Source organism: Buceros rhinoceros, unplaced genomic scaffold (genome assembly GCF_000710305.1).
Source record: "Buceros rhinoceros silvestris isolate BGI_N320 unplaced genomic scaffold, ASM71030v1 scaffold21370, whole genome shotgun sequence".
Classification (NCBI taxonomy): domain Eukaryota; kingdom Metazoa; phylum Chordata; class Aves; order Bucerotiformes; family Bucerotidae; genus Buceros; species Buceros rhinoceros.
Window position 1 is genome coordinate 2,625 of NW_010390471.1, and position 14,636 is coordinate 17,260.

Below are 14,636 nucleotides of genomic sequence, written 5' to 3' on the forward strand. Positions count from 1 at the left end.
CCTGCTGAAGGGAGGCTGCTTGGATGAAGAAGAATTTATAGGCTCCAACCCTGTAGTTTATGTCTGAAAGACCACGTTGCACTAAATATTTATGCAATATACGCTGAAATCATAATCTAAAAATAACACTAGTTTTAAGAACAATTTGTAATCATATGCCACCTCATCTAACCAGTAGTAGGTTAACTAAAGACTGTAAAGCAGAGTGAAGTATGCTTGAAGTACTCGCTGCAATTCAAGATTCAGTAAAGGTGTTTCAGATGACTCACAGATACACTTTGTATTTTAAAAATACTAATGTCGTGTCAACAATGTTACTTAACGACCAAAAAGCAGCAGAAATTTCATATTGTCAATAGTGATCCTTAAAAGATGTATTTGTACCTTCATCTCCACAGTTTCTCCTTACTCATTCACAGCTCTAGATAAACTTAGCTTCTGGCTACCTTGAAGGTTTTAAACAGAGTGGTGTGGGCAAAGGGCAAAGGTTCATCCGCACAAGCATTTCCTCTAAAAAAAAAAAAGGATAGTAAAAGCAGGGATTCATCTAACAATTACTGCTTTGAATAAATATGACATTTTAGAAGCAATACCTTTATTTTGATAATATATTAAGAAAGATGAGATTTGACGTATTCATGAAATACTTTGTCTGGCCTAGCTTGAGAATTTTGTGAAAATATGTTTATTTTATAGATGAGTACATATGTTTATTATATTGATAATGTATGCATGTGCATTCTTGAAGTGAAAATTAAAATGCATTGGACTAGTGTTTAAGAATTATGTGGCGTGTCACTATGATAATGACCTGTAGATGGAGTTAGTGCACAGTTTTTTATTATACTGGGTTTAATATGAAAACACAATCACATACAGTCACTTTTCCTTCAAAATGTACACATCGTACATGGAATATATCTGTTTCTAAAGCCATTTCGTCATGGTAACTTCCTTTGCCTTTGCTTCTGGAGTTCGGGTAATCTTTTATAATAAAAAGCAATTGATGGATTAGGTGAAGTGTCAGTGATACAGAAAGACAGAGTCTTTCCATATCATTCTTCTTGTCATAAAAAAACAGCATTAGGACTATTTTAATGTGCGTTTTTCTAACAAAAATTAACAGTCCCTCTAGAGTCACAGTGCCTTTCATATGTACACAAACATTCATATTCTTCCTGTTGTGGCCGTGTGTCAGTTAAAACCAGCCCTAGTGGTGCTTTTTACCTCTGCTAAAATGGTGGGAAGAACAGGTAAGGGCACTGAGAATGCGACACCCAGGATGGAAGCGGTGTATTGTAGCGCATCCTTTCCAACCGCACTGCTGCTAGTCCGTCTTTCGGACTCCTCTTCTGCAAACACGCTCATTTATCTGCCACTAAAATTTCTGAAGTGTTTTTACATGTGTTTGCCGCCTTAATCCTGATGACCTTCTGCTATCCTTGAAATACGTCTGTACAGCAGCTTGTTTACAGACAATGAGTGTTAATACAACACTTAATCCAGTGCAAAGTCCTGTTGTAATTCTACATCGGGTGAATGAGGAATGATCCTTTGAAAGATAATGCTCACTGGAGACAGCAGGAGAACTTGTTATTTGGAACATACAGGATACATAAAAGAAAAAAATACTGATGTCTGTGACTTAAAATTCAACTGTAGACATAAAAATTAAATATAAATCAGCTTTTTTTAATTAATTGAAGTTATATGATATGGCTAGAGGAAATTCATAGTATGTTTTAAAACTATTAGATTTTGTCTTCTACATTAGAAACAGTCATTTATATGCATTTAAAGACCCTGAAAATTGTTCTCTACAAAATCTCATCCCATTGAAATAAAGCAAAAGTTAGCAAAACTTCTATGAGTGTCAGTTCTTGAACTCATTTAAATTTGTAGCATTATGTATTCAAACCTCTACTGCAAAATAACTTGGAAGCGTTTCCAGAGCGTCTGTATTCAGGGTATCTTTCCTCCTTCTCTCTATATTTGATACGAGTGGAATATACGCGTGGGCTACAGAAACGCTGTTTGACTGAAGCAGCTTACAGGAAATCGTTTCGTAGGTATTTTAACAGAACCAGATCGTTCCGTGCAACAGTATATGCCTTAGAAGACGGTCTTTGCTGGTTAGAGCAGAAACCGAGCACTGAGACCCGCATATCGCCGCAGCAGTACGGACAGAAGGTGCCCAACAGAAGAATCACTTTTGTGACTAAAGCTGATCCTAAGAAAAGTTTTTGGCACTGCACCGTTCATGCAGTTCAGTAGCAGCGCGTGAGACAAAATGATGTTTTGGAAAGCAGTGGTTTTGCTTTTAGTTGTGATGACTACACACGTTTAAAATGGAATTCTTCCCAGTAAGGAATGAAAAAACAATAGTGGGCTTAGCTTTCAGACAACTGTAATCTGTGATTAAGGGAATCGTCTATGACAGGGTATTCAGTAAAGGTTTCAGATTTAAGAAAAAGGTTGGTTCTGACGTCATCTACAGCAGACAGAAACCACTAAGCCCAAGGATTTCATTCTGATTTGTATTAATGGAAGTAAGATTTTGGTAACTGAGTTCAAAGAGCTTATTTTTTACTCTTGTTCAAGAAAAAATTCCGGACCTTTGACTGAGTTAGAAGTATATGTGAGTGATCTGTAAGCCAAGCTGTTTAGATATGAGAAATTTCCATATCAACAGATGGTTTTGTTACACATTTGTAAGGAAAAGTTGGAGATATTCCTCCAAATCTATCTGATAAATGAAAATAGGAAATAAAGCAAAATTTTATATTGATCTATGAAAAAGCACACTCACTTGATTTACTTCTGTATTTGTGAAGACAACATCTGGGGTTTCTGGTTTTTCTTTGTTTTACCATTTATTTTCAGTACTTAAGTGTCAGTGCTCTAAATTATTATATCTTTGTATGAAAAATCTTTATAACTACTGTGAATTAAACACATTATCTTTTGCTGACAAATGAGCCTTTTCCTGAGGAACACACATAATAGAACATTATAATCATTAACGAATAATGAGATAAACATTAAAGAACTGTCATTCTATTTGCTCACCATTTACAGAAAGACACTGATTTTCTACTCTTTGTTCTACTCTTTTTTTACAATATAAGAAAATGTTTCAGTGAAAGAACACTACAAAGTACTACAGTCTTGTTTTATGAAGGAGATGTTGTGACTGTAAACCAGTATAAGCAAGATGGAACAGATTTTGGAATGAGTGTTTTGTCAGGTTACTGGCGGATTATGGGTTTTCAGTGTTAACTGTTCTGTATTTCAGCTATGGCCAAACCTCATCACAAGATGAACTTAAGGACAACACCACAGTATTTACCAGAATATTGGATCGTCTGCTGGACGGTTATGATAACCGCTTGAGACCAGGACTGGGAGGTGTGTTGTAATATAATTTTCAAGATTGCATGTTAGATAAAAATCAGTTAAAACCGTGTTGTTTTTCCATTACATACTTGTTATAATTTTCTTTATATATACACATAAGATAATTCTGATATGCAATATCCATTTTTTCAAAAATGCCATGCCTTCTCTGTCTTTCACGTACTCAGCTTTCTCACTCTTACACCCGACAGAAGAAGAAAGTGGTTCACAATTCAAGATCTCTGTATACATATCAAAACTTTGAGAGTATGAAGGAAAAAAGATGATAAAATACGACCTGTGTCCTGACAAAGGACAAGTTTATGAATCAGGCCTAAACAGCATATATATCTCTGACTATCTTCATAAGATGATTTGGTTTTAAAAAAACTGAAATCATCAATCAACCTTAGTCATAAAAGTCTCAGAGAAGTTTATTATTTTTTTTTCTACTTAACTATGTCAAGATTTGTTCCCATAACATTTTGTCTTCACAACTTGGTACAAATTTTTTCTTTTTCTGCTCTTAGTGGTGAATCCATAAAAAGTTGTAAAAATACAAAGCACTTCTTTATAAAAACAATATGACAAAGCCTAGTCTTTATCAGCATCCCTACATGCACTCTTTGATTTGTTCTACTGTGTCATGATCCTAAAATTGGGTCTTGATAGTTTATTGTTTGCAAATGTGGAAGTTCTAAACATGTGAAAACAAATCTGTTTTTTCCAGTGCATGGAAAGGTTGGTTTTACTTCAGTAAGATTTTTTTTTTCTTTTGGACTCTTAAGGTAAAATAAAAAAAACCCACCTCACAAAGTGTAGTTCAATCTGTTCTCGTGCAATAGCCCTCAGAGGAGCTGCATTATAAGAAGAGGGTATTACATTGAGAATTCTTACACCATCTCCTGCAGATAAAAGGGAAGGTAATTAAGAGTAAGCTTATTGTGTGGTTTGAGGCTACCATCTCGCAGCAGTTCTTGAATTGTGAGCCAACTTCTTCAATGATTTGACTTTACTGAATTCAACGAATAGCTAAAGATAAAGTTCTCTTTATAAAGTATTAATTAACGTGTTTAAAAATGAGTCGGTCTGAAACTTTTTGTGTGCCATTACAGATAATATGCAACAAAATAATAATAACAACTTTTTACTTTTATGGAGCAATATTCTGGGACTAGTGTAGAAATAAAAGCTCCTTAATTTTTGATTAATGCTGGTGTACAGTTCAGTCAGCTACTATATCACAGTAAATAAACATAGCAGAGAAGGCAATAAATAAATGAAACTCTGTAGAGTCTGGTACGTATCTACAAGAAAAATCTGAGCATATGATGATTTCTTATGTGGGTTTTGTAGCTATTACGATTTGTTTAACAGTTACTAGAAGAACAAACAAAGGGAGGTGCAGGGAAAGGATTTTCTCTCATTCAATTTAGAGAAGTAAGCACATCGATATGGAGTCTTACGTACCTGTGTTTATACGTGTTTCTGAAGCCAGACTTTAAATGTGTACTGGGAGAACAGGTCTGCATACCTCATGGAAAGATCATCCAGTCCAGTGAAAATTTGTTTCTGACAGAAAGATCGTTTAATGTAACTGCATCTGTAGGAGGCAACGAGTCTCTTCACAAATTTTAATAGCCATTTGCATTGCTATCATTTAAAAGCAAAAATGAGAGGAACATGGCAAATATGGGGTGGAGGGAAGACAGGACTGGAGCATTTTCTCAAATCGAGGGTATAGAGAAGTCTAAATAATCTCTGCATCTCTCCTTTTTTTAAATTGTGTTACATGATCATGCCTGTAGCCAAGAACCTCAAATATGGTTTCCCTATTGCTCAGTACATCATAGTTTCACGGTGTTAGTTCGGCAGAGTAAATTTAATGTATCTGTTACATTTGTCAGCTTTGAATACTAGTACTAAGACTACCAGGACTTATAAAAAATACCACATCCGATGAAATTGTGAGCAGTATATGTATGTTTAAAATCAAATATAGTAAGAAGTAGCTTTACTCTTTTGGCTGTTGAATAATGCTGTATTCAAAAGACATAAGTTACAGATTTAAAAAACTAGGGACAAACATCTAGGGCAATGTTTTCAATTCTGCTACCAATTTATAATAAAGGATTTGCTCAAGAATTTTGAAATTCACCTTTGCAAAACATTCTTGCTAAGGTGTCTAAATATGAGCTAAGAACCTCAAGATGATTCAGTTTTGACACATTTGATTTTGATTTGGTATAATGGGGAATATCTTCCAAAATGTTCCATATGTAAAAATATCGAGTGAGAAATCTAAATCAATATATCAAATACAGCATGGGTTTTGGAGTTGGAAGTTCAATAGCCTTCAATTATAGCATGATCTGTTGCTGGAAATATTAAAATGTATACGGAAGAGCAGTGGTTTCATTTTTCTTCCCAATTTCAATGATGGCTTCTTATTAAATATTTCATTCAGAACACAATTTTTATCTAGTCTAAAGAGAAACTTAAGAAAGCTACCAATGTACAGCATTTTTGGATATACAGAATTAGCACTTCAGTTCATTCATTCCGTATTAGCTGTGACGTAGATATCAGAGAGTTTAAGAGACCAGAGACCCTCGTAAATAGATGTTATGTTCCTAACTTTTACACTGTGACACACAATGTAAATCTGTGTACCACTGATTACACTACAGCACTTTTCCAGTCATCCCAAACTGTCTATCCTGTTCTTTCTATGCCTTTTGAGAAACAGTAGATGAAATAAAACATTGTGTAGTGCAGTTTTACAGAAAGGGGCATATTGCAGAAAACTCTCTTCTTATCCCTGTATCCCCCTTCCTTCTGTAGTGCACTTTGCCATATAATATACACCGACAGAAGACAGAATTCTGTGCATGAACAGAAACAGGAAAGAGAAGCAATTTCCCGCTTTCCCACATTGTTTCTCCTTCCTTGTGTTTATGTATATGCATGAAGAATTCAGTCACCAGAAGGTATGTTTACTGAAAAATGGGAATGAGTTGTGAGAGAGGTTTGATCTTGACTTTGCTCTACTGATTCCAGGAGTAACTTCCTCCTTTCTTAAATGAATGCCATGATACTTCTCTATCCCAAGTTTGCAAACTTCCTATTAATGTGGCGAACAGTCTCATTTTTTGATAGATATAACGTGGAGAGGCAGATGCGGCCCCGTGAAGCCAGGACAAGCTCCTGGAGAGATCTCATTACACAGACGTGTCGTTGGAGCTATGCTATATATTCATTGGAAAGCCAGCTTATAAGGTGGAGCATTAAGATAGTGAAGAATGTAGAGATGATGAATTTTGAATCGCTCATTCAGCATGCATGGAGTCAGTGCTAGGTTAGTATTAAGTCTTCCCTTTCCTTTTTTTAGATCTTTTGAGGTATCACTTCAAAATGAAAACTAAAATACACATGTAGTCCATAAAGAGTACGGAAATGAAAACTGTTGTTTATTGGATAACCCATAAGGCCGTATCTGAAATTAAATAAGTGCCCATTAAACGAAGAAGGGATTATTTATCATTTAGAAGAATATAAAAAAAATGGAGTAGTGACCCATGGGGAAAACTTACAGTGATTGAATATGCTCATTGTTTACAAAATGGTATTGTGGCTAAAATTCATCTGATTTTTCATTAAAAGAAACATGCAGCACTATGTTAAACATTTGCACCTCTTATAAATAATTATTGGTATAAATTCTGTTATTTAGATGTTTGCCTCCTTCATATGTGGGCATTGTCACTTAGAGATTGCTGGGAAATAGCGTCTGCTGTACTTGTCCATAAACATGAACAAATAACTTCGTTTACAGTTAATGATGTCTGGAAAACGGAACTTTCCAAATGAGTGTAAAAATGTTCTGATTCATGCTAGAGGACACCTGTTAACTCTCTGAGAGGGTAATAATTTATAAAAAAGCGAGGAGGAGCAATTGCAGAGAATAACGTATTGAAGCTGAAGAAGAGGAAATCATTAGCCATTAAGGGAAAAAACAAACAGTGAAGTCATTTAAGTGATAGCAAAATTTTCTGTGGGAACTATCTGGATCTGAACTAGAAGTGATCAAAAATAGCCTAAACAATAACGATGCTGTTCTCTTTTTAATCGCACAATCCTGAACAAAATAAAAGATCAGATAGTGCTGGGAAGGAGTTGAAAAGGAGGAAAATTCGCCTCGATGTTTGGCAACCTCTCCTAGTAAACCACTATATCTGGAGCAGGAGTTTAAAAGAATTGAAAAGCAACAAAAATTATAGAAAAAATACATTCCTCAGATAAATTGGATATGCCATTGCCTTTTGTTCCGGGTTGTCTTCATTGTGGGGAATAGAGAAAAGCCCTGGGATACCACCATGGCAGATTCGGAGTCCTGCAGTGGAGAGAGGGCAGGTTGTACTTGGTGCTGAGGTTCGTTACCGTGAAATCAGGTGCAGCCACAGGTTTTTTAAGCATATCGGCTTTGCAGTGCACACATCCCCTCTCTAAAACTAAAGGATATCATGCGGTCTGTGGCATTCTAACTTAGAACAGTTGTAAATGTGTTTGTTCCTTTGAGAGAGATTTTGTAGCAGAAAGGTTTAATACAGAGCTAAGAACTAGAATAGGTTTAACTAGGCAGTCCAGAATCTTCGTAAATGAAATTTGCTTTTATAGTTGGGCCGAACACCCATTAGATCATCTCAAGTAGATTATCAATTTTACTTCAGTATTGAAGGAAGTTAAACTTGTTTTATACTGTCATTAAAAGCTATTTGTTATTCTCTCCTGTATGACATTTATCAAAATTGAGTGTGACTGTTCTTAAGTGGAACATTGGTCCATCTCAGCAATTCAGTACTTCCACAGAGTTCTTATATTTCAAGTGATGGAAAATAAACCTGACAGTATTATGTTAATTAGGTTTTAAAATTCAGTTTTATAAGAATGTTATCTATAAATATATGATAAACTTACCTCTTGGTGGTTGAGGTCCCAATGGAAATTCTTGGATTTGAACTCATATTGGAGCTAACTTGAAGTTTAGGGAAGATACGGATTTGGTCTCTATGTATAACAAAATCTAGTTAAATCTAACTGTTTCTACTGTAAACGAAAACGGAGTCCTATACTGGACCTCTACGTGTAATTCTCTAAGCAAAGAAGGACTACATAGTATACTTAACTCTGTGAAATCTGAAAGGGCCGATACTGTTCTTTTTCCCCTCTGTAGGCACCACATTGATGTAAGGGCAACCGTAAAAAGCCATAGAAGACCCCAGGAAAACTGATGTAATAGAGTGTTAGAGAGGAAGGGAGGATATGAGCAGCTTTGAGTCGTTAGTGTGGAGAGGGCTGCCATGACGCTGCGCAGCGCTCAGCAAACTCTGCGTAGAAGCACACGCTACACAGCTGGGTAATGACAGGACTGTCCAGACTGTATTTTTTGTGGTTCTTCGGTCAAAATCGGTCGTAAGATGCAGCCAGGGTGATTAGTCTACATGACTTTTTCAATAACAATAGCATATGCTATACAGGCATCGAAATTCCTTTCATTCAGAACCATAGGAAAAGTCTGCTCTGTTTTCCTAATTATAGCACACACTTATACAGATATGCAGAAGGAACAAGCGTGTTACCAAAAAGGGTGGAATTAATTTAAATTACCAAAATATGCAATTCAAATAAGCCTTGTGCTCCAATACCAGCAAGTCAGAAAGAGAAATAGTTAATGTAAGGTTTCCTGTGATAAATAGGCTTATTTCCTGCTGTTTAAATAAATCTGTATTTCTTATTTTCTTCTCAATTTGTAGTCCAATCACAATTCTAGCAATAATGAGCTCCCTGGGAGTTTAAATAAAAATACTTAATGTTATTAATTTTGAGTGTTTACATCATTCTGGCATCATTAGCAAAACACAATAGTTGCAAACAGTGAAACTGCAGTAGTTCACATTGACTGGTTCTTTCCTCGCTCTGTGTGGATCAGTTGCTTGGGGCTGTGTTCCACAGCGCTCAGGTGTGGTGCTCAGTTGTTATTTTGCTGATCACTAACTAATTAGACCCTATGGTTGCCTTATAAGAAAACTAAGTCGTCAATAATAATTTCCTTGGGTTTTTCAGTGGAATTGTTACATGTTCTACAGATATCCTTATATTACTTAGTCCTGGTTCATGAGATAGATGTTACAGTTCAAAGACGTGGTTAACGTGTCTTTACAAGAGATGGATTGATCCTCAGCAGTCCGATCAGCTCCTGAGCTTGTTTTCTTCAATGACTTAGAATTTTCTCCAGTTCTCAGGGGTATTGTGGAGGTTTCGAATATAACTCAGGATTTGAAGTTTGTGAAAAATGCATTCTGCACATTTGAAGTACAGTTTAAGCCTTTCCATGGTAATCAACCTGCAGCCCGAGATGGTTAACCTTGATTCTAAATATATACTCCAACTGCATGAGTAAACACATGTCCTGTGCAGGAGTGACTCACAACTTCTGAAGCTCTTAACAAAGCACAGTTGAATCATCTAAGCAGTAAAGCAGTAAACAAAAATTTCAGAACTTCCATATGGTTTTGGAGGGGCTAATCTTTTTCTGTGTGTTTGTACACACTTCTTCATTGCTCTTGAAAATGAGGTATATAGCAAAGAAAAAATAAATCATTTGGTGATACGTTCAGTGCCTTTATCCGGATTTGAAGAGTCCTGGGATTAGATGCTCTGCAAAGTGTAATCAGTACGAAGATAAGACAATCCCTAGTGAGTTCACAATCTAAATTTTCTATTATTGCTTATGACTTAAATGCCATATAAAATATCTTCAATGTTAGATAGAAATGAAAGGCATCACTTGTTTTTTTTCTGCCTTGGAAATCTTCCATCTTACTGCCAAAGCCTTTAGTTTCCATTTTGTGTCCTCAGAGTGCTTTTCTTAAGCCTCAGCCTCTCTACTGTGACCATATGTCTCCCAAAACTAGAATTCAGGATACTGCTACATGATGTGTTACTGATGCAAAGACTCTGTGTTTGTGCAAGGTAAATCAGTTAGCTATTGCACAGTGAAGAGAGGCTCACACAGGGCTTGGACTCTTGTGTTTACACCATTAAGGGAAGAATGCACAGTGCCCGAAGAGCTTCTAGCATTTTCTGTCTCCTAATGACACCAGTGGAAGTGCCTCAGTGGAAAGGAGCTGGAGAGATGATACTACTTTCTCAGTCTTAAGAAAAGGTGATTCAGTAGCTGGAACTTAACCAATTCAGCAATGTTTTACTGGACCTTGTGAAATCTCTGTCATCTTTTTCTGTCAGCGGTTTCATACGAGACCACAGCCTCTTGAACTTTTGTGGAAGTAATGGGCTAAAGGAAAGAATACTTTTCTTCCAAGCCAAGTAATTTCTAGACAACCATATACTTATTTCAGTAACAGAAGGTTAAATTCCAACTACCAACTTAAAGTCCAGAGCCAATTATATGTCAAGAGAATACTTAAATTTCTTTAAGAAGTCAGTTGAAAAAGCTTGTAAACAATTACAAGGTCACGCATGAATTTCACTGGACAGCCAAGGAGGAAATGTCACCCGTCCAGTGCTTTAGTCAATAGTCGTCGTAGTTTGTACACGTCTCAGTCATAACGAACAAAAAGAGTATTATTAGGTAATTCAGTCACATCATAGTATTTTACTTTCCGAGATTATTAATAATATATTGGAAAGTTCACTCTAACTTTTTTAATGAGTCCTGGAGATTACTTTTGCTACCGCCTAATACTTGGATTAACTTGCTAGCAGGGTACAAATGTCGTTCAGTGCAGTACAAGAATGACAGTAGGATCAGATCTAATATTACATCTTGATTATTGCTATCTCACAAAAGGAAATATTTTATACATATTAAACATTTATATTACACTGCTTACATTTCTGTACATTTACAAGCTGTATATTTTTTTGTATGAAAGTGAAAAACCTGTATGTGCAGCGTAGAACAGTGATTCTCATTAGAACTTTTTGCATCAGATACAGATATGTTGTTAGTGGCTACTCAACCTCGATACCTTATTTCACTTCTCTTCTGTCAGAACTTTCTTGTCAGATGGAAGAAATCACGTTTAAACAGTCCAAAGTCTTCTGAAATCAGAGGGATGTATTAAATTAGTTTTTAAAATTTAATTATTTTACAATATTTAAATAACATTACACAAATAGCTACATGTACGCATTTCTTAGTCTTACAAACAGTTTTCCTCCTGCGTAACTTTTGCTTAGTATACACGTACTGTTCTGTTAACATCTTTTCTTTAGGATTGTTTTAATATTCCAAATTTCTCTATTTTTTGAGAGTTATTGTCCTTCCTCATTTGAAATGTCTGCCAAACCCCCACGCTGGCTTGTATACCACTACAGTAAATGTGTTCAGCCTTACATCACCGTGAGTTTCAAAAGCCGATAGGGTTGGCTACGCTCAACACTATTGGGAATTTTGCCTCCCGGTGGTGTTACATATTTGTATCAACAGCATTGTTTGGATACAGGCCATCCGGGGTCAACGCTTGGTGATGGATGGCCTAGGACATACCGATATGCTCAGAAGCGACTGATGATACGGTGTGTGCGTGCAGGGCGAGGAGGTGAAGGGGGGAGGTTAAGCTTGTGTTTTTCTCAGGGTGGTTTTTAAGAGTAGATCTGCAGAAGCCAGATGTTTCGCTCTTTCTGGAGATCAGCACCTTTTTACATATCTGAGACTCAGCATTTGTGACCCCTGAAATCATTAGATTCTTCTGAAGTGGCCAAGGGCACTGTGCCATGGAGCAAATGTACATCCCTGAAATCACAGTGAAGCCTACCTTTATGGTCTAGCCTATACATATAACCTGCGTTACACACGTTACGTATTTCTGAATTATTATTTATACTAATCAATCTTTGAGGCCTATCAAACAAACTGAGTAGTTTCAGGGAAATCTAACATTAACAACAGTATAAATTCAAAAATATTAACATCTATGAACTGTAAAATTTATACATAAGTAAAAAATTGTAGTAGAGAAATTTAACTCATAGTTATTTGTAAAATATTTAACTCCTTTTTGTTTATTGCAGTTAAAGGTAACGCACCCTTTTCTAACTCATGCCAGAAAAATATCTTTATGTTTTATACACTGTAATGTATTCTCTCTCTCTCTTTTCCTTCTACATTCCTGTGTCTCAACACAAAATACATAATTCATAAGCCCAGGGTTAATTATTAGAGACCTTCATTCAGCTTGCGCAGAAACACTGCGTACCCAGTGAGACTTTGGAGGAGTGTGTTAAATACTCAGCACTCTTTATATTGTCAGACGAGAAAATTTATCAGTCCAAGTGCAAAAAGATTTACACAACAGCAGAACTATGGCTTCTGTCCTGTGGCATCCCCAGCCACGTCGCAGAAAGTTCTGTGGAAACGCTGCAATAAAAAGCATTGTTGCTGACAATAGTGACTGTGAAATTACACTAGAAGCAATAAATTATCGGGACCGTATTATAGACCCATTTTAGAATGGCTAATCAAAGGCAGTAATTTTTCTGTTTATTGGGAGCATTGGTAGTGGTTAGATCTAATGAAGGCTGTTGATAGACACTCACTGTCCTAATTTCCTGCTTCATCAGAGCGTGTAACTGAAGTGAAGACTGACATCTTCGTCACCAGTTTTGGGCCTGTGTCAGACCATGACATGGTAAGTGATGGCCTGTACTTCTGCAGCGTTCATTTTCTCTTGTCTTTCTAATTTGAGGATGAAAGATCTGTGCAATAACTTACTTACTCCTTTTAAGGCTGAGCTGCTTTTAAACCTGCGATTCCAAAATGCTCTCAGCTTTCATACACGACCATTCCTGCTAGCTGTGACTGCATTTAAGTGCCCCAAAATTAGCAGCCTCAGTGACTTTAATAATGTGTTTGAACAGACCTTATATTTGCTACATAATATATTATGAAATGCATTAGGGTTTGGATCTGTATTCTTCTGAGAATGGTTACGCAGGTCCTTGCTGGCACATTGCTGATCCAATTTGCCAGGAAAGATCATCATCTTAAAATGCAATTAACACTTATGCCTACAGTGTGACATCTGTACAGTCTAACCTGTATTTTTATATTAAAAGCTACTGATCAATTGGAAGTGACTTTCCTGGATCTTGGCTGCTGAAGGAGAAGAGAAGATTAATGAGAGAATTAATGTCACTTCTTTGTGGAATGAATATTAAATCAAATTGCTAGATAACTGCAGGGAACAGAGAAGTTCAGAAAACTGAATGAAGCTATTGTGAGCCCTGGTCTTAAGAGATATTAAAAATTGTATAAAAATATGGATGAGGTACTTTAAATTTTGCATATAAATGATGTCTCAACAAGTAGGTTGCTATTGACAGGGAAACCCTGGTCTACAGCTACTAGTATCTGCTGGGTGCTGTGATAGGATGAATGCTGGAAATATCCTCATTAATTTAAACGAAAAGAAAACAGTTCAATCTTGTAGCTGGATATGTTTAGCAAAATACATTCCCCCAAAGAGGAGACAGAAAAAAAAGATTAAAAATTATCAGGAAAGGACAGAAGTTCTGTTCCTTACCACAAAATTGGCAGTTATTTGATTTGAACTAAAACTGCAGCCAGGCCTAAAGCACCAGGTTGTTACACGTTTCTGGCTACTCAGAACAACGTTAAGGGATAGAATAACAAAGAAAGCAACTTTTACCAGCTAGTTTATTTTCCTAAATTGACTTTATGCAAAGACACCATTTTCCTGATTGCTTGGAAAACAACATTTATAAAACTACAGTCAAATTTATAATCGCAGCTGCTGCCATGCTGTTGGAATGAGGAAGAATAGCTTGGGCAGCATCACGTTTTTGAGCAGTCGTTCTGCTGAGAAGGGTAATAATCCAAGGAAATCGCTAGACTGTCCGAGTACTACATAGAACATGAAGAACAATTAAAACCCAAATTCATTCAATGGCTTCTGCTTTTTTTTTGTTCTGCAATAAGCTTTGAAATTACAATGTCTATTAATTATGCATTAACAGAGGAAAATTGCTTGGATTAAAGATTGGTAGAAACCACTGACATCCACTATTTATATCCTGGTAATCGGTTCAGCAAAACACTTCATCTTGCTTTCCCGTTTCTGTCTCAAAATAGGTAACCCATCACCAGTGGACAAGCTGAAAGCTTCGAGCACGTGTTGTGACTAAACCATATATTT

At 36.3% G+C, this 14,636-nt stretch overlaps 1 protein-coding gene across 1 annotated transcript in view; it reads left to right on the forward strand.

Moving 5' to 3' along the window:
- GABRA1 (gamma-aminobutyric acid (GABA) A receptor, alpha 1) overlaps positions 1-14,636 on the forward strand; it is a 37,769-nt gene that overhangs the window by 675 nt on the left and 22,458 nt on the right. Inside the window, exons 2-3 of the mRNA XM_010138003.1 lie at positions 3,296-3,408; positions 13,042-13,109. Coding sequence (XP_010136305.1) covers positions 3,296-3,408; positions 13,042-13,109 — 181 coding nt within the window. The remainder of the gene's footprint in view (positions 1-3,295; positions 3,409-13,041; positions 13,110-14,636) is intronic.